The sequence below is a fragment of the Canis lupus genome, chromosome 27 (assembly GCF_003254725.2).
Source record: "Canis lupus dingo isolate Sandy chromosome 27, ASM325472v2, whole genome shotgun sequence".
Classification (NCBI taxonomy): Eukaryota; Metazoa; Chordata; class Mammalia; order Carnivora; family Canidae; genus Canis; species Canis lupus.
In genome coordinates this window covers 42405813-42426667 of record NC_064269.1, presented here as the reverse complement: position 1 = coordinate 42426667, position 20855 = coordinate 42405813, and the positions used below count along the sequence as shown (strand labels likewise).

General features: G+C 45.9%; 1 protein-coding gene across 7 annotated transcripts in view; it reads right to left on the bottom strand.

The window, feature by feature from the left end:
- Positions 1-20855, bottom strand: part of IQSEC3 (IQ motif and Sec7 domain ArfGEF 3) — a 110773-nt gene that overhangs the window by 66830 nt on the left and 23088 nt on the right. For all 7 annotated transcript variants that reach the window (XR_007406436.1, XR_007406435.1, XM_049102597.1 and 4 more), the window contains exon 2: positions 8632-8715. Coding sequence is in view for 5 of the 7 variants with exons in the window: in XM_049102597.1 (XP_048958554.1) it covers positions 8632-8715 (84 nt within the window). In the remaining 2 variants the exon portion in view is untranslated. The remainder of the gene's footprint in view (positions 1-8631; positions 8716-20855) is intronic.

The following is a 20855-nucleotide window of genomic DNA, read 5'->3' as shown; positions in this document are numbered from 1 at the left end:
ACCTTTGGAACCTGAACAAGTCCTTTCTTTTCCCTGAGTATTTCCTCAGCCATAACATCGACACAACAAGTCTTGCCCCTATGACCTGTAACAGGTTTGTGGTGAGGACCAGATTCATGAAAGGACCAGAACGTGGGTTATGACTGATTTACCACTTAGCCTTTCTTCATTTTCTATCATTTCTGTCCTTGGAGTGAAGGCAAGTGCATCTATGGTGGAAGAGAAGTGGGCAACAGGCTCTTTCCTGGAGCATGCAGGGGTGCAGGGGTGGAGGCACAGCCCAGCATCCACGCCACCCTGTCCCCAACGCCAGGAGGTGCTGTGAGAATGCTAGAGGATTATGAGTGAGGCCAGGCTTTGCTTCTTTCGAAAATTTCGTTTTGTGCTTTAACAATGAGTAGAACGGGGGGGGGGGGGGGGGGGGGCCCGCCTGGGTGGCTCAGTGGTTGAGCATCTGCCTTCGGCTCAGGGCGTGATCCCCGTCCCAGCATCAAGTCCTGCCTCGGGCTCCCAGCATGGAGCCTGCTTCTCCCTCCTCTGCCTGTGTCTCTGCTTCTCTGTCTCTCTGTTTCTCATTAATAAATAAATAAAATCTTAAAAAAAAAACGATAAGTAGAACGGAGAAAGACAGAACCCAGGCGCCGGCCCACCCAACGCTTCTCATGTGTTACATATGCTCGCGCTAGTCCGGATGTTGCTGTTCCCATTTGCTTCTTGGTCTGCTGTCCCCACTGTGCCACTTGTCCTTTGTTTGGATTTGTCAAAACCCTCCCCCCCCACCACCACCTGCCAGGTGCTCCGCAGGTATGCCGGCCCTCCAACCACCGCACTGTCTTCTTATGGGATCACTGTTGCCTGGGCCTTATTGGGGATAACATTCACCCTCTCATGAGGTAGCTAAGGAAATTGAGGCATAGAGAAGTCTGGGGGTGGAAAGCACCAGCTCTTCAGGAAGACTGAGCCCTGTAGACCCTGTAGTGTAGACCCTGTTCTACACTTCACCAGCTGGGAGACCTTGGGCAAAGCACCCTCCCGCATCTCCTATCTGTGTGATAATGGGTGATGCATCCCCGAGGCCTCCCCCAGCCGGACATCCTGTGGTTCAAAAGCAACACTGCCTTTCATTTTGATCCTTCTGGCACTTCTCTGTGTTGAAGACAGCAACATATGCCAGTCTTCCTTCACAGACAGCTGTCCTTCCTGTTTTTTGTTTTTTGTTTTTTTTTCATCATCACAAAAGAAATCTCTAAATTCTCCTTTCTCAAGCCATTCCAAGGCCTCTGTCAAAGGCATTAATGTCGTCAAGAATGTCAGATCTGATCAAATAACTCTTGCTGCAGAGTAAGATGATTGCCTGTCTTTTGGTTTGATGAAACAGACTTAAAACCCTTCTTGTCATAGAAGCAGAAACACTTATTGAAATTATAAATTATTTTTATGGTCATGTTATTGGTTGAAAGATAAATGAATGGGTAAATATTACTTTCAGAGGAGAAAACCAAACCAAACCAAAAGCATCCATGTAACCACCATCTCTTAGATGGTGACGTTAGAAAAATCGCTTAGGGCTGCAAGGAGAGGGCATTCTTTCTGGGAATGAAAAAAGAATATCCAAAAGACTCAAACAAGAAGTTTCTGGTAAATGAAAAAAGAATCTGTTTCCCCAAGTTGGACAAAATTCTGCATTAATGAATACCCACTAAACAGAGATAGTTAAGCATTTCTTAATGGTAGCTTTCATTTTGTTGTTCTGGGAGTATTATCTTTAGTTATGTTTATTTCTTTAGATAATAAAGCCTAAAGCTCTTCTGCACCCCCCCCCAAATACTCTTTGGGTCCTTTCCTTTTTCAGTTTGGTGGCTCTGATGTGTTTACCTGCTGCTGCCTGGAATGCTCAAACAGCCTCATCTGTAGGGTGGAGGGGCACGAGATCAAGGTCCTTGATCTGCAAACCAGGCTACACCCTCCATCCCATGGAGAGACTGGCCTTACAGAGTGACTGAGAGGGGAAGGTACATAAGGAAATTGGCCCCGAGAAATACTTGACGCCAAACCCAAGCTTCACGCGGCTGCTGAGGCAAACCCTCTGAACAGAAAGCTGAAAATTATGACAAGACCAAGCTTTTCTAATAGTCTCTGGATGCTTGGGAATTAGGGGTGGGGGAGGACATTCCTGACCCAGCTGTCAAAGGATTCTGACATCTGTTTTATCTTTTGTGCCTCTGGTGGGGAAGATGGGGCAAAAGCATGGACAGGAGAGGAGACCGGCCGTAGGGTTCATCAGAGGACACATTTCCCTAGCTCCAGGACTGAATTATCCTTCTGCCATTTTCCCTGTGGTTATCCTCAGGTACAGAGCCCAGCCAAGGTGGATCCTGCTGGAACTACACAGAAATCCTCAGGGCGCTGGGGAGCGAAGCCCAGGTAAGAAGGGGCAGCCCCTCGGCTCCGGCCCCTCCGCCTCCCCTCGGCACTTCCACGGGGCGGGCTGTGTGGCCCCCAGGCCGAGGGCCACCACCGCCGGGAATCCCACCGGGCCCGCAGCCGGCAGATGCATCGGGGAACCTGTCACACCGCATCTGGTCGCATGATCCCGATCCTCGCCAAGGCCTTTGGGAACTAACCAGGGGCCGCGGGAGAGACCAGACAACTTTCCCTCGGCCTCGCCTGCCTCCGGCTGCCGTCCCGGGGCGCGCAGGGGAGGCCGAGACCGCGGCGACCCCGCCGCCCCACCCCCGGGCCTTGGAGGGGGTCTTCCCGGCGCTGCCCGGCGGGGGCGGCCCAGGACCAGCCCCGCCCCTCCCTGGCACGTGACGCCCAGGCTCCCCAGCCCAGCTGTTCCAAGACTGAACAGCATCGACTGAGAATTTAATTGCTCCGTAATCGCTGAGTAAACACTGGCTGGTCCATTGATCTCGCCCCGGGCCCGACCGCGGCGCCGGCGGTGCTGACGCAGGGCGCTCCCGCCCGCAGCCTCCGAAGGAAGTCCCTTCCTCCAGGGCAGCTCCCAGGGCCGGGGGCCGGGGGGCGGGGGGCGGGGGGCCTGCTGCAGGTGCAGGTGCAGGCGCAGGTGCAGGCGCAGGTGCAGGCGCAGGCGCAGGCGCAGGTGCAGGCGGCGCCCAGAGGGGTGGGGGCACGGGAGGGGCTGCTGTGGGCCGGAGGCTCTCCTAGACCGCGCAGCTTACTGAGTGCGAAGTGCAGGCTACAAAATCTTTTCTCTTTTTGTTTTTAATGGGGGAAAATGCAAAATCCAGGGCCTGGAAAAATAACACCCTGGAAGGTTGCACCCTAATATATTGACAGTGGTTAATTGTATATAACTGGATTGAATTATTTTCTGCTTTATATTTCTGCATTTTCCGTATTTCCAACAACTAGCAAGTATAACTTACAATCACAGAAAATAGATGTTATTTAAGATCAAAAGAAATGCCTACAAGGATTTCTCCTGTGCTCTTTAAGAAAGAAAAGGAAAGAAAAAAAAATCCTAGCAGCAGCTCAGTGGAAAGAGGTTGCATTTTGGAATTAGAACTGAGCTCACCTTCCACCTCCAGAACTGATTAGCGCCATCTCTCTATCAAGAAACAGGACTTCTGGGCAGCCCAGGTGGCTCAGCGGTTTAGCGCCGCCTTCAGCCCAGGACCTGATCCTGGAGACTCGGGATCGAGTCCCATGTTGGGCTCCCTTCATGGAGCCTGCTTCTCCCTCTGCCTGTGTCTGTGCCTCTCTCTCTCTCTCTCTCTCATAAATAAATAAAATCTTAAAAAAAAAAAGAGAGAGACTTCTCTCCATCCCAGATTCCTTACTATCTCGCAGAATTGAGATAAAATATTGAGAGTGCTTAGTGCAACATCGCTGGCATGTTCAATAAATATTATGTTCAAGAAATATTAGTGTATCTTCCATCCTGGAGTAAGGGTGGGGTAGGTGAGGAGGAAGGACCAAATACGAGCCTCCTCTCATTACTCTAATAGAAGCCAATCTTCCTCAACTTGGCCCCATTGCCACCCACAGAGACAAATGGGCTGCCATTCTGCTGGATGCTGGGAGGTGGCTGGCCAGCTCCAGGGTCATTGTTCCGAGTGTCACTGAGAGCTTGAGAGGGAGGGAGAGCCACGGAATTGAAAGTAGGACTGCAATTACTAGCCTATTCAGTTCCCTAGAATAAAGCCCTGTCATTATCTAGCAGCAGGAGGAGGTAGGGAAGGGGGAAGAAAGAGCCTGGCACGCACTTGCTGCCCCTGGCTGGCTGCTCTGGGCTCCACCCGCCCCCCCCCCCCCAGCTCTCACCTGAGGGCTTAATTACCCTGGTAAGCCTAGGCACTTTGCCTAGGGGCTTGAAAGCCTAGGCACCATTCTTGGGTGGTCCAGCCCTTGGCCTCCTTTCTTACAGATACCCAGCTTGCTTCACTTGGGTCTTCCCACTTTCAGGACCATCACTCCCTGGCAGGCTCCAGGTCCCAAGATAGAGTTTCTCCCAACCCCATTCCCCAAACGCTGCTCTATTGGTGGCTGGGCAGGTTGTCCCAGCAACCCCCACCCCCTCCTCCAGGGCTGGAGCTTGGCTGCCTCTTCCGGAGGGTTAAGGATTTCTCCTGCCCCGTCCCCAATCTCTCTCCTGGGCTGAAGGTTTGCCCCAGGCTGTGGCAGCTCCTCTCCACATCACTGACTGATGGGGCTGTGGTTGATCCACTCACAGAGACCAGTTACCATGCCGCCCCTAGGGGAAGAGTCCAGCAGCTCAAGGAAGGGATTCTTACTCAGCCCCACAGCCTGAGGTCGGACACCTCAAACTCAGGCTGACCTTGGTCACCCCTGGCTTCAGCCTGGGTGCACAGGAAGGATGTAAGACAGCCAGCTCTGAGTTCACACACCAAAGTTCCCAGGGACCCTGAGACCTCATTGAGTGGGTTAGACCTTCTTGTTAGGGGCTCTCATAGAGACCAATGGGCTTATCCTCAGAGAACTCCAAGGCGGCCGAGTGGGAAGTGGACTGACCGGAGCCTGGCTTGTCTCAGAGCCCTGCAGCCCAGCCCCAGATCTTGCACCGTGGCCCACTCACCCTGCACTAGCCCGCAGCCCAGTCTCTGACCTTGGCACATTCTCACAGAGCAATTTACAGGGAGGTCTGGGCTACACTCGGGAGGCAGGAGATCTGGTTAAAGAAGAGGGATAAGGGGCTATGAAGGGGTCAGGAAAGGCCTGGTAGTGGGGATGTTGGGGTCTAATGGAAGAAAACTTTCCCAGGATGGAATGTCCCCCACGAAGCCGAGAACAGATAGACTGACAGACACACACAGTTAGACTCTCAGAAGACATCCAGAAGGCTTCCTCCCAGAGAAGCTGAGAAACTGACATCAGAGACACAGACAGACACATGAACAGATAGAAATATGCTCTAGGAAACTACAAACCAAACAGGACAATTTGGAATAACTGGGAGCAGAGGCGGACAGCAGCTGAAGGTCTGGACCAACTGGGGACAAGTCCCCCTGCCCTGCACAGAGGGGAGGGCGGCGGTTGGTAGTGCTCACGGGCCCTCCACCACCGAATGGTCTCCCACCCTCCCTTCCAGAGTGCCTCCACCCCGTCCTCGGCCTCCCCTCTCCCACAGGGCACACCAGCTCCTCCCACCCCTTCCCACCAGAATCCAGGGCTGCAGGGTGGACCCAGCAGGCAGAGGAGTGTGGGCAGGTGGAGGAATGGGAAGGATGAGAGCAAGAGACAGGATGGCCATGGGAAACGCTAGGGAGGACTTCTGTTGCTGGCACTCTGCCAGGACTGAGCTTGAGGACACCCTGGTATCTGTCCTCACCTATGCCTGGTGCTTGGGTGGTAGTAATTAAACATTCACTGAATTGAGCTGGATGGATGGGTGGGAGGTCACCTAGGCAGGCAGCTTTTTTCTCTTCTTCCTGCCTCGCCAGGGAGGACATTTTTAAGAAGACTCCACTGTGTGTCTGAACAGTGACAGTTCATGGGAAGGAGTCAAGGCCCTTGGTCCCTTTCCTCAGAGATCACCTGGATGTCACTCCACTCTCTGTCCTCTTTCTTTTCCTCTCCTCCTATCTCATTCTCCCATTTCTTTCTCCTTCCAGTTTTCCAGGCGAGCCATTTTCAATTCGGGGGCATTACAGTGCCCCACTAGATGGGGATTTCCCCCAGAATCCAAGTGGCCTTACCCAAGCTTCTGTCCCCAAGCACAGAACATGGTCCCCAGACCACCTGGGGGATCAGCACAGTGCTTGATCCTTCCCTTTGCCTTCCATCCTCCATCCTGGTCAGCCCCCCTCAGCCCTGGACTGAAGAATCCCTATGGCATGTCACTGGTTTTAGCCTCTGGCCTAGTTCCCTTCTGAGTCCTGCCTGCCTCCCCGCTGACCCTGACTTCCCTTTAAGGGAAAAAGAGTACTAACGACTTTAGGGGTGGTTTTATATCAAAAGCCACCATCTCCAATTACCACCTAGTTACTTTCCAAGGAACAAAGGAAAAAAGATAATGGAATCATTGAGTCCTGATGACTGAGCAGTAGCAGTCTACCTGCCCTCAGGGCAAGTCTGGGCACCAGTACTTACTTTCTGGCTGTGTGATTGCGGGCAAGGTCGTTGAGCTCTGAATCTCCGTCTGCTCTCATGTGAGACAGGGATAAGAAAACCTCCCTGGTCCAACCTCACTGAACAACTGAAAGACTCAATGAGATTATATGTCAACGTTACTTTCCAGATAGACTCCCCACCCTTGATCCTACAGATGGGGAAACAGGCCCAGAGGGAGCTAAGCAACTTGCCCAAATTTGTCCCAACAACCAGAGACAAACTGGGGCAAATTTCTGGCCAGAATCTGAGTATCTTGACTCCCAGTCAAGTCAGAAACAAGTAAAGAAAAGAAGAGACACGCAGAAGTGAGACAGAAAAAGTGGTAAAAAGAGAAGAAAGTGTAATAAAGGACCGGGGCTGACAGTGCAGGGATCTGGGATCAAAACTAGCGAGAGGAGTGGAATTGGGTGTGGGAGAGGAAGAGAAGAGCTGGAAGGACAGAAGAAAGAGGAGAGCCTGAGAAGAAGAATGATTAAAATAGGTGGGCGGACAGAGGGACAGTGACTTCAGCTGTTCAGACTGGCTCTCTTTTCTCCTGCTCTCACTGAGGAAGTGACTGGCCCTGAACAGAAGTATTAAACACTCACATCCCAGGAAAGTCTTGAGTTTAAGGAATATAAAGAAAGAGTAAAGGGGCAAGGCACCCTCTGAGCACCTGCTCAGGTTGCTGTCAGGTGTCAGTCCCAAGATGTAACCCATCCAGAGCAAATAGCTGGGAGCTGACAAGGGGAGAAGAAAGGTCAGAGCATAGGAAGCTGGCCGCGCAGAGCTGCCCTGCTATGCTCATGCGTCCGTCCGCACAGCGCTTGATGACTCACTGCCCTTTCCGCGCAGGCTTTGCAAATGTGATGACAATGATGCACATAAACTTAGATGAATGTGGATGTACTCCACGGTAAAATGAAAAATTTATAGTACATTTAGAGGCTAAGCAAATAGATTTTTTGATGACTATGACTATTTCCCACTGAAGGCTGCTATATTATTGACAATATTGGAAAGACCCCAAATATATACTGTAAAACTCATATTTTCTGTCTCATTACATTGCCATGCTATGCCTGTTCAATCACAAAAATATATATATGTACATAATACATATACATATATATATTTAATTTTATTACTTAAGATGTCATCAATGACTATTAGATGATCTGATATTTCCCTAGTAAAAAATTAATTAATTAATTTTTTTAATTAATTAAAGAGGGACCATGACTAACACAAACAAGATGAAGAAAACCCGGGACAGTGACACTGACTCTTGACCCAACACTCCCCCTTACTTCCCAGGTTGACAGCTATCTCAGTCAAGTTTCGAAATCCTGAAAACTAAACCCAGTCATCTTGGCTCCTTTATGGAAGAAGAAAGAAAGAAAACTGTAAATCTTTGCTATAATAGAAAGAATAGGCACTACCATTGGTTGAGCACCTCTTGAGTTCCAGACTATATATATATATAACCTAGGACTGTATATATATACACATATATATAATTTATAAATATATAAATATTTATATAAAATACAAATTAATAATTATTTTCTCTTGATGATGTTTAAAAAGACGACATTTGGGGATCCCTGGGTGGCTCAGCGGTTTGGCGCCTGCCTTCGGCCCAGGGTGTAATCCTGAGTCCTGGGATCGAGTCCCATGTCAGGCTCCTTGCCTGGAGCCTGCTTCTCCCTCTGCCTGTGTCTCTGCCTCTCTCTCTCTCTATCTCTCTCATGAATAAATAAAATCTTTAAAAAATAAATAAATAAAAATAAAAAGACGACATTTTATGTAGGTCGTTTAGGGGGAAGGAGCCTAGTTTGAAATTTAAACAAAAGGGTATAATGACCTCAAGAGTTGGGAATGGTTCATCTGGGGTCCAGAGGAAGGAAAGAGAAACGGAAGCAGGAGGAAGGAGGTAAAAACAGAGAAACAGGAGCACAGAACTCAGAGGAAGAGGTGCTGTGTAATATGCTTTGCTCTGGGGGAAGGATAGTGGGGGTAGGGAAGGGAGGACAGCCACCAGTTCATCCCCACCTTTGTGAGACCGAGTCAGAGCAGGCGGGCTTCTGTTCAGCGTCGGCGGCTGGGCAGCAGAACTGGTGCAGCACGGTCTCATTCCTGAGGGCAGAGCAGAGGGAGAAGGTCAGAGGTGGCCTCGACAGACTGGACCCAGCTGGTACCAAGGTTTTCCTCCTCCAGACCCCTTGACCCTGTGTTACCACAGAGTAAGCACGCACTGCTCTTGGGAAGGCAATGCAGCACCGAGTTTCTGTCATCAAGGGTTTTCTCAACCAGACAGTAGACAGTGCCTATTCAAACGGCGCCTCCTGCTTGCAGCCCCTGGACCTCCCACCAGCAGCTCTTCCTCCTTCTCAGCCTCCAGCCCTGCAGCAGGTTCCTCTGCATAGGATGTCCCATTAATTCGGCTCTATCTTTCATCATTATAGTTGTTTTCAACCCTGTTCCCCACTATGGTCCAGCAAGGCTAAACTAGGTCTATTCATCTATGATGCACAGAACTGTATGCAGTGAATGTGTTTAAGCTGATCATATGCAAAGATACAAAGCACTCATACAGAGATTTTAGTGTTGCCGGGTGAAGATCCAAGGCACGTGCTTGATGAGGGATTTGTTTGATGCAAATGAAAAAGCCACCCCAGAGGTGGAGATATAGGTTCTAGTGCCAACTCTAGAGCTACCCAGCTGTGTGATACCTCAGTTCATCTTTCCTGGGTCTCAATTTATTTGCTAATGAAATAAGGGAGTTGAACTAGAGAAGTGGTCTTCAACCCTAGTTGCTCATTAGAATCACCAGGAGACTTTTTAAACCATCAGTGCCTCGGCCCTACCTCCACCCAGGGACTGATTCACTTGGTCTGGCCCCAGTCAGGGACACCAGGAATTTTATAAGCTCCCAGGTGATTTGAATGGTAGCAATAATTGAGAGTCATTAGACTAGATGATTTCCAAGGTGCCTTCTATCTCCAAAACTCTGCAATTCTAATATCTACTTTGAGCCATCTTGCGATTTAATATTAAAATTACTTTTATATAAAGTTATGCTGACATGTTGTCTTCTCTCTCTTAGCAAGCACTCACCATCATGGAGTCAGAAGATGTTAGACCTGGAAGGGCTCCCAAAGATTGCATGAAAGAGGTTTTTTAGACCTCCTTTGGCCTCAGAACTGTGTCCAAACCCAGTCTTTACTGGGAGCTCATTGTATAAAACAACCAAAGTGGGATAGCTCTATGGTCAGGAAGTGGGAAGTCTCTGCCACCTCCCTGACCTGCCAGCCTCAATTTTGGTAGCCACCTCCTGGCGTCTCTTGAGTGCCCCAGGATTATAAGAACATAGATTAGAAGCTGCTGAGTTTGGTTCTTCTCATGGAAGAAAATAACGATGGAGCCTACCTTAATTTGACAAAAATAATTCCAGAAAAATTTCATGTTTCAGTAGGAAAAAGTAAAAGAAGGGAAAACTTACAAGGAAACCTAGGAAGACAGCTTAGGTGTTGGGGAGACTTTGAAGACAAAACAGAAAATTGTAAGGCCATTAGGAAAAAGAAATATATCTGACTACATAAAATGAAAACATCTTGTATGGAAAAAGATACTCTAATAAGTCAAACGACAAATGATTGAGTGGGAAAATATATTTGCAATGCATATGACAGAAGGCAAGTTCATATCCTACATTGAGATCCCACAAATTTATAACGTGAAGACAGACCCAGTAGAAAAAAATGAGCAAAGGAAATGAAATCCGATTGACCGAAGAGGAAATCCAAAGGGCTAACAAATAAATGGAAAGATGCTCTACCTTCCTAGTAAATAGGGAAGTGCAAATTGAAGCAACACAAAGATGCCTTTTCTCATCCATTAGAAAGACAATTAACTACAAGTGCTGGTGAGAATGTGGGCAAAGAAGTGCCTTGATCTACTACCTGTGTGGCTGTGAATTTTTACAGCTGTTTTAGGAGATTAAAAAGAACACATGTCTTCTGACCTGGCAGTCCCACCTCTGGAATTCTATACCTTAGGGATGCAAGTAACCTATTCATAAAGGTATTTGTACAAAATGTCATGGCAACATCGTTTTTAGTGAGGGAAACAAAACAGCTGGAAATAACCATGGTCTCCATCAATCAGGGACTGATTGAATACATTGGGATAGCTTCATCCACACCATAGAGTTATGCGCTATATCTCCAAGTGGAATTATGTGTGATATCTCTTGGCTAAACGAGAAAAGCAAGCAGCAGAGAAACGTATATAGATTTGTAAAATAATGACTCCTCTCCCCTAAATACACATTCTGTACAATGTACTGTATTTTTACATGAGTGCATATATAAGTAAGTGGTTCATATTAGCTACCTCAGCAAGAAAAGAGTAGAGACAAAGGAGGAAAAAAAAAAGAAAAGGAAAAAATATGCTCGGTATAATGTTAGCTGAAGTTGTTCAATATAAATTCCTACTTATGATATTATTGTAAATATATTAAAATTGAATATGTACCTGAACAAGGACTAGGAAGTATCAGGAACCAACACAAATATTAATATGATTTCAGGGTAGATTACAGACAATTTTTATCTTGGGTTTTTGTTAATTTAGTAAGTTATGATTATGGATTATATATAGATTATAGACTGACAATGCAACTAATATAGTTTTGCAAAAGGGCAGTAAGGAAAATAATTGAATCTAATCCCTCATTTCACACATTAGAAAACTGGGCTCAGAGTGGGGAAGTAATTTGTCTACAGTAGTTCCCTGACCAAAGTCCGAAGTTCACTTTTCCAGCTCCCCTCACCTCCCTTATTCCAGCCCTGGGGTTCCTGGGGCAAATCAGAGCCTTTAGAGAATTGCCTGGATCCCAAATGTCTCGTTATAGGACTGCCCAGCCTGAGGAGAAGGGGAAGGAGGAAGACAGGACAGGAACCAGATTGGCTCAGAGCCCGAACAGTGGAGGGACAGGTAGACCCAGGTATGCAGGAGACAGAAAATCTACCCCCCAGTTCCTGCCACCAGAAGTCCCTATGTCCCAGAGTAGGCTCAGAATTCAAACAAAAGCTCCCCAAGATCCTAGGCAAAGAGGCAGAGCTTGTTCACTACCCATGGCTCTAGCATTTCAGGAAGGAGAGCTCACTGGGATACAGCCACAAGCCAGGTGCCTGGGGGCTCTGTTCTGATTCTGCCTCCATTTCTCACAGGCCTCCTCTCAGAACTGGGAGCTGCTTCTCTGGTCAGGCACTCGGGTGGCTCCAGACGGTCCTCCCAATCCCCCAGATTCAGCTTCGTTGGCATGTGCACTGGGTGATATAATCCTGGATGTCCCCAGGTCCTTCCCTACCTTGGGCTTGGGATGGCAGTGCTTTTGGGGCTTGCTGTCTCTTTTAGGGTTCCTGCTGAGGAGGTCCCTCAGAACAGTCCAGCTGAGAGGGGAAGTTTGCCTTTAGCCCTTCTCCTATTTCTCCTCTATCCACCTCCTATCCCATGGGCCTCCTAAACCTGGGCCAGGGGCTCCCCATTAGAAACTCCCTTCCTGCCTTCTCTTGGGATTTAGTTCATGCTGAATTATAAGTTCTGCTCTATCCACCTCTGACCAGCCTGGCCACCCTCCCTGCCTAAGGTCATGGTCCAAGACCCCACGGTCTTAGCTTAAGTTGGCTGAACATTGCTTTGACCCTCCTAGACTTCCTTCCCTTCAATCCAAAGGAGAACCCAAACAAAGGGATCCAAAGAATTCATTTCCATTAAAAATAAAATTGGGGGTGTGACAAGAAGAGCACTTCACCTCTGTGGTATTCTTCCCCCAAAGCTATAACCCCAGGCTAACCATAAGAAAAACAACAGACACATGCAAATTGAGGACATTCTACAAACTATCTGACCAGTACTCCTCAAAACTGTCAAGGTCCTGAGAACCAAAAAGAGACAGAAACTGTCACGACCAGAGAAAACTAAGAAGACACAACAAATTGTCATGTGGTACCCTGGATGGAATCCTAGAGCAGAAAGAAGATAGTTGTGGAAAAACTAGTAATACACAAATAAGGACTAGCGTTTAGTAGATGGTAGATAGATAGATAGATAGATAGATAGATAGATAGATAGATAATAAAATTGGGGCAGCAAAATACTAATCATTGATTTTAGTACTTTATAATGTTTACTATGTGGCAAGACTATGCTAACACTTCCCATGTGTTATTAATTCTCACAAAACACCATTGAACAAAACTTCCTCATCAATTCTACAGATGAGGAAACTGAGGCATAGTCAGTTTATGGAACACTGATGAAGTGCCATGCATTTGACATATGCCTCATACCTTCCAACAACTCTTTATGGGATGTGTCATCACCTTCTCTTTTACAATTGAGAAAACCAAGACTCAGAGCAGATAAATGACTTGCCCATGGTCATACAGCTGGTTAGTAGGAGAGCCTAAACCCCAGGCAGGCTAGTTTCAAGGATCATGCCCATTACTCTACTTCATAAGATTTTTGGCCAGTGGGCATTCATGTGTCCAGCCACCAAGCCCCGGACTGGGAGTACCCAGCACATAACCCAGTGTCTGGTACACTGCTGGTGCTCAATGCATGAGTGTGCAAAGAAGCATCACATGTAGTCCCTGCCTCAGGGAGCCCACCAGCTAAGAGAACATCCAAATTGGCAAAGGAGAGGTTCCTGTTTGATTGAAGCTGAAAAAGGAAGCTGTAATGAGAATGTGGGCAGAGGGATCATCGCCAAGTTCATTCTTCCCTGTCCAAGTCCAAGGCTTGTACTGACACTGCCTTGAACTGCTTCCTGAATCCCTAGCCCACAGGTCATAGTCCTTTCTCTCTCTCTCTGCTTTCTTCTCTTCCCTCTTTCTCTTGGAGCTCTGCCACCACAGCAGATGGGCCAGTGGGCACCGGAGGCTGCAAAGGGGAGTGGGAGCCTGGGAGGGACAAGACAGGGTCCCTGGGATAGCACCAACCCAAGGCTGTTGCCAGCATGTCCCATCATAGCTTGTCCAGGTGTGAGGCGGAGGCGTAGGCACCACTGGCTTCTGTCCACGGAGCCCAGAATAAGGCTTTCTCCCCTCAGGATGCCTGATGTGAGGCCTTGCCCCCACACCACTCCACATAAGGTTTTGGGGTCTATGCCAGTGTTGTCAGCTCTCCACAAATGGGCTGTGGCCCTCATGTGAGTTCATTCCAGTCCAAAACCTCTTGAAGCCTGTTTTCTCACCAGTAGAACTAGGACAGTAGCAATGCCTGCATCTGCTTTTAGGGAATCAAATACAGCATCGAATACCTGTAAAGGCTTACAACTGAACATTCATTCATTCACTCATCTGACCTAGCCCTTTCATTTCATCAGCTCAAATGACAGAAGAAAAGGAAGAATTTTCTTCTGCTGCCACCATTTCCTGTTCCCTGAAGTCAACCAGTGCTACATTTTATGAGAATCAGAAGGCAGAGAATGTCCTCTTGATACAACAAGAATCAGCTATCATATCCATGCCAAAAGCTTATTTCTTATATTTTTAATTCCATGGCCCATCACTTTAGGCAGAATTCAGCCCTTCCTGGCTTTAGTGATACCAAGCACCCCAAGCTGATAAATATCAGGGAGTAGCTGAATTGTGTGAGGATGTGGCAATATGGGGTGGTCCAGACCCAGAATGAGAATTTTGGTGTGTGTCTCATCCCTGGTCATGCCATGAGACTGGGCTGGGAAGGAGCTTGGAAGTCTCAGGAATGAGAGTTGTAGAGTGAGGAGCAGCTGGCTTAAGGAACTTCAGGCCATCATCCAAGCAAGACAAGGGGTTCAGCGTCTTCAAAGAAGGCATCATGGATCTGAAGGAAGAGGAGAGCCTCAGGAAGAGCCAGAAAAGGACCCTGTTCCTGGAAGAACTAGGAAGGAAGCTGGGAGAGAGTGGTGGTGCTATCAGGGGAGAACAGGGACCAAGGGGCCAGGGGGCTGGGAGGGGAAGGAAATGGCAAGTGCTGGCAGGAGCTAACTAAAGCTTTAGCCAGGGCCAGGCTCTCAAAATTCTGGGAGGCTATGCACCTATAACTCCCCACATCTGTATTTGGTTTGAGACTCAGGATTTCACTGCATGGCCATAAAAATAGTCAAGTAGTTTGGAGGAACTGATGGTGTATACAGCAAATGAAACTGGCAGAAGGAAGAAGGGGGACTCCCAACAGGAGAATCAAAGAGGCAAAACCAGGATCCCAAGGGGCAGCTTTGAATGAGGAACCCCCTTCTCTCCTTTCAAGTTGAAGACAGAAGATTTAACCACCAGTCCTTGGAAGAAAACAGCCAGGGGACCTCCATAAAGGAGCTTCTTTGAGCTCCAAGAAAAGGGAGAAATCATAGAATCGTTTCCTGTTACCTCCCTGATCCCCACCCCTCCTAGGACCACCATCACTAGGGCTGGTAGAGTCTGAAGACCAGGCTCCATTATTATTAGTTTTTTCATATTTCTCTTAATTTTCTTACCTCTTCCAGGAAGACTTCTCTATCTAAAATAAACATGATGAATAGGAGGAAAATGTCACTCCTTTTCTCAGAGGTCACTCCTATTCCTGGGAGAGTGGGAGAGGCTGAATAGCCAAAACAACTTTGAAAAACTAGAACAAGAGGCACCTGAGTGGCTCAGTGGTTGAGCGTCTGCCTTTGGCTCAGGTTGTGATCCTGGGGTCCTGGGATTGAGTCCCACACTGGTCTCTCTGTGGGAAGCCTGCTTCTCCCTCTGCCTATGTTTCTGCTTCCCTCTGTGTGTCTCTCATGAATAAATAAATAAAATCTTGGGAAAAAAAAAAAAGAGAAACAAGAACTAGTTGTGCTTTCAAGACTTAAAATAAAGCTACCAAAATTAAGACAATTTGGTATTGGCAGAAGCACAGACATATGGATGGATTGAACGAAATAAAGAGGCTAGAAATAGACTCAAACATGTATTAATTCATATTAATTGATTCATGGTAAAAATACCAAGGTAATTCAATGGGGAATGATAATTTTTTTAACAAATGGTGCTGAAACACTGGAATATCCATATGCAAAAATAAAATAGACTTCATACCCTGGGCCATATTTATATATAAATTAATACAAAATGGAATATAGACTTAAAATAGCAGGTACAATTAAAAACTTCTCAAAGAAAACATAGGAGAAAATGTGTGACTTAGAGGATGCAGAGATTTTCTAGGTAGGACACAAAAAGCATGGATAATCGAAAAAAATTAATAAATTAGACTTCATCAAAATAAATATTCTCTTTGAAAGATACTATTTAAAAATGAATAATCCTTACAACTTAATAATAAAAAGACAAACAACTTCATGGAAAAATATACAAAAGATTTGAAACAGATATTTCACCAGAGAAAATCTACTAATGATGTGATAAGTTATTAGGGAAAAACACATTAAAACCACAATGAGATACCATTAGACACCCACTAGAATTAGTAAAATTTAAAAGTCTGACAATACTAAGGGTTGAAAAGGGTGTGGAGCACCTTGAACTCTTACATACTTCTGGAAGAAATGTAAAATTGTACAACACTTCAGAAAGCAATCTGGCAGTTTCTTATAAAGTTAAACAGACACTCATTGTCATTGCATTCCTAGGTATTTACCCAACATGAATAAAAACATAAATTGACAAAAAACTATTCAGAGCAGCAAATGTTCACAGCAGTAAAAAAACAGGGAATTCTACACATATACATTCAATTAATCTTTGACAAAGGTGCCAAGAATGCACAGTGGGGAAATGATAGTCTCAACAAATGGTATTGTGAAGTGGATATCCACGTGCAAAATTATGAATTTGGATTTATATCTAACTGTATACAGAAGCAGCTCAAAATGGATGATAGACTAAACACAGACCCGAGACTATAAAACTAGAAGAGAAAAACACAGGGAGAAAGCTTCATGACATTGGTCTCAGCAATGATTTCATGGATATGACATGGAAACTACAGGAAACAGGGATGCCTGAGTGGCTCAGCGGTTGAGCGTCTGGTTGGTTCAGGGTGTGATCCCAGGATCCTGGGATTGAGTCCCACATCAGGCTCCCTGCATGGAGCCTGCTTCTCCCTCTGCCTGTGTCTCTGCCTCTCTCTCTCTCTCTCTCTGTCTCTCATGAATAAATAAAATCTAAAAAAAGAAAAGAAAGAAAAGAAAAGAAAAGAAAAGAAAAGAAAGAAAGAAAGAAAGAAAGAAAGAAAGAAAGAAAGAAAGAAAGAAAGAAAGAAAGAAAGATGGATCCCTGGGTGGCGCAGCGGTTTAGTGCCTGCCTTTGGCCCAGGGCATGATCCTGGAGACCCGGAATCGAATCCCACGTCAGGCTCCCGGTGCATGGAGCCTGCTTCTCCCTCTGCCTGTGTCTCTGCCTCTCTCTCTCTCTCTCTCTCTCTCTCTGTGACTATCATAAATAAAAATTTAAAAAAAAAGAAAGAAAGAAATAACAGGCAACAAAAACAAAAATAGACAAGTGGGACTACATTAAACCAGAAAGTTCCTACAGAGCAAAGAAAACCACAGAGTGAAAATGCAACATATAGAATGGGAGAAATTATCTGCAAACCATATATCAAATAAGCAATTAATTTCCAAAATGTATAAGAAACTCCTACAACTCAAGAGCAAAAAAGCTAATAACTCCATTAAAAATGAGCTAGAGACTTAAATAAAATATTCCTCCAAAGAAGACAAATGAAGGGCCAATAGGTATATGAAGAAATATTCAATGTCACTCATCATCAGGGAAATACAAATCAAAACCACAACGAGATATCACCTCACACCCGTTATGATGGCTGTTATCAAAACATATGTATATATGTATGTGACAAGTGATGAAGAGGATGTGGAGAAGTTGGAATCTTTGTACACCGTTGGTGGGAATGCAAAATGTTGCTATGGAAAACTGTATGGAGATTTCTCAAAAAATTAAAAATAGAACTACCATATGATCCCAAAATCCCACTTCTGGTTATTTATCCACAAGAACTGAAATTAGGATCTTGAAGAGATATTAGCACCCCAACATTCAGTGCAATGCTATTCACAATAGTCAAAATTCATAAACAATCTGAATGTCCATCAATGGATAAGTGGATAAAGAAAATGTGGTATATACATACAATGAAATACTATTCAGGCTTTTAAAAGAAGGAAATCGGGCAGCCCAGGTGGCTCAGCGGTTTAGCGCTGCCTTCAGCCCAGGGCGTGATCCTGGAGACCTGGGATCGAGTCCCACATCGGGCTCCCTGCATGGAGCCTGCTTCTCCCTCTGCCTGTGTCTTTGCCTCTCTCTCTCTGTGTGTCTGTCATGAATAAATAAATAAAATCTTTTAAAAAATAAAAGAAAATAAAAAATAAAAGAAGGAAATCCTGTGATAGGTGACCACACTGATGAACCTTGAAGACATTACCTTCAGTAAAATAAGCTAGTCATGGAAGGACACATACTACATGATCCGACTTACATGAAGTATCTTAAAATAGTCAAACTCATAAAATCAAAGAGGAAAATGGTGGTTACCAGAGGCTGAGGGAGGAAGGGGAAATGGCAGATTTCTAAATAATGGGCACAAAGTTTCAATTATCATTATGAATAAATTCTAGAGAACTGCTGTACAACACTGTGCCTGCCTGTAGTTAACAAGCCTACATTATACACTTAAAAATTGAAGAGAGTAGATATCATCTTAAGTGTTCTTACCACAATAAAACACAATAAATAAAGTTAAATACAACATTTTGCTTTGAATATCATTTCATGAGTTTATATGACTAAACTTTGTGAGCATCTGCACCCTGGACAGAGGAGTAGCAATGAGGTGGAGCTGGCCCACAGTTAAAACAAGGAGGGGCACAAGTACATATGCTCACCAAGCATAGTCTGTAAATTAAGTAAATGATATATCCTGCACATATATCACATATGATCCACGTGTTCTAAATGTATGTAGAGACAGTTACTATCAATAAAACAAAGATCCATATAAAAAAAAACCAGCAACAACCTAAATGTCCATGAACTGGTAAATGGATAAACAAATGTGGTATGTCTATGTAATGGAGTACTATTCAGCAATGAAAAGGAACAGGCTTTCCTTCAAAACTTGTTTCAAAAGAGCACCACACTAAACGAAGGAGGCTAGACACAAAAGTCTACACACTAGTATGATTCCATTTGTATGACTTTCTAGAAAAGGTAAAACAATAGTGACACCAGATCAGTCTCAGTGATACGGGAGGGGAGATATTGAACTGCAAAAAGGAACAAGGGGTCCTCTGGGGTGATGGAAATGTTCTATAACTTGATTGAGATAATGGTTTCAGAACTGTAGACATTTCTTTAAACTCCCATTTAAAATGGGTGAACTTCATTGATGCAATTGTACCTTATTACGGCTGATTTTTTAAATACCAAAGTATTTTTCTCTCCCTTCTCATTTCTCATCAAGAGGCTTTAGAATAATTTCTTTTCTAACTTCCCTGCTCCCATTGGTTCCAGATCACCTAATTATTAACCCCCCTCCAAGCAGTGGATAAAAATACCAGATTCTTCCTTCCCTTCAACGGCTAGATTGGATTTTCAGAGACCAGATGGCTCATGACTGAGCCAAAGGAGTCCAGGGGCCAGAAATTAGGACAATGAGAAAATTGGGGGTGGGGATGGCTGAATGGGGGAAATTTTGGAGCTGGGCCTAGGGCTGAGAGCCCCTGGAAAGTGCAGTGGGAATGGCGCTGAGCTGGAGATGGAGACCCAACTCCTCCTCCACTATCACTGGCCCTCAGGAAGGTCAAGTCATGGTAAATGAGGTTCTTATTCCTCCCCTGTTTACATCACTGAATTGTAGGGGTTCAATAAGACTTTGAATGTGAAACTGCCTTGGGAGAAACATAATAAACCCTGCACAGATGCAAAATCTTATAATGACTATTATTGGTATTATTAGTCCTTGACTGGGGCACTCAGCAACTGCAGCGCTATTGCAAGCAGGGACCAGCTAGATTGCCATTGTGACTTCCTCTTGCCCAAGCCCCCACCCCCTCCTCCAGGCATGGGGGCAGTGGAGGAAGGGGGTAGATATTCTTTGCTCATTGATGCAATCTGCCACTGCAGTCTTCCATGGGAAGCTTTGGAAAGATCTTAATAAAGCAAGTGCTTGCAGATGTTCCAGCAGCCAGGGGCAGAGAAAGGAAGCGGCTTGTACTTACTTATATGCAGATTTTGCAAGTTTCCCCCTCAATTCAGACTAGAAACAGTGGATCCCATCTCCTTTCTCATGTTTCCTCAAAAAGGCATCAAAGCATACTCTTCCTCACAGAAAGGGTCATCTCTCCTCCTCACCACCCTCCACAGAACTCAGAAGTCAGTAACATTCCCTAACTGCTTGCTTGTTCATTTACTTTTTGAGCACTTATTGCCTACTAGGAACTTGATGTACAATAACCATAAAACGATAGATTGGAGAGGGGGCGCCGGGTGGCTCAGTCAGTTAAGCGTCTGTCTTCAGCTCAGGTCATAATCCCAGGGTCCTGGCATCAAGCCCCGCATCAGGCTCCCTGCTCAGCCAGGAGCCTGCTTCTCCTTCTCCCTCTGCCTGCTGTTCCCCTGCTGTGCTCTCTCTCTGTCAAAGGAATAAATAAAATCCTTAAAAAAAGAAATAAGAAGGGTTAGATTTTCTTTAAAACACACACACACACACACACACACACACACACACACAACAGACTGAAGCAGTAGATATTACTATTTCATTTTACAGATGAGTAGAGAAATTTAGTAACATGGTCAAAGTCACGCTACTAGGAAGAGGCTGAGGTAGAACGTGAATCCAGGCCCGATCCCAGCCTCCTAGTGATTTTACTGCCATGGAGAGCCTGAGGTGTACAGTTGACCAAACAGGAGGCCTGGGTGCAAAGTCTAGAGAGGCATCTGGTTGTGTGGTTGGGGCAAGTCACTCGAGAGCTCTCTAAGCCCGTTCCCTCATCTGTGAAATCCACTATGTCATGGCGCTGCTTTGAGTGTTGTAAGAGGTAACTGGTAATGAAGGTTCTCAGGAGACAAAGCAGAGCACAGGCAGCCCTGGGGTGCTAGTTGTTACTGTAGTGGCCTCCCGACTGCAGCTCCACCTCCAGCCCATACCCCTGACCACCACTGTGCCCTTCCGACCACCACTGTGCCCTTCTGAAAACGTGATTTCATTTCACGGAAGTGGCA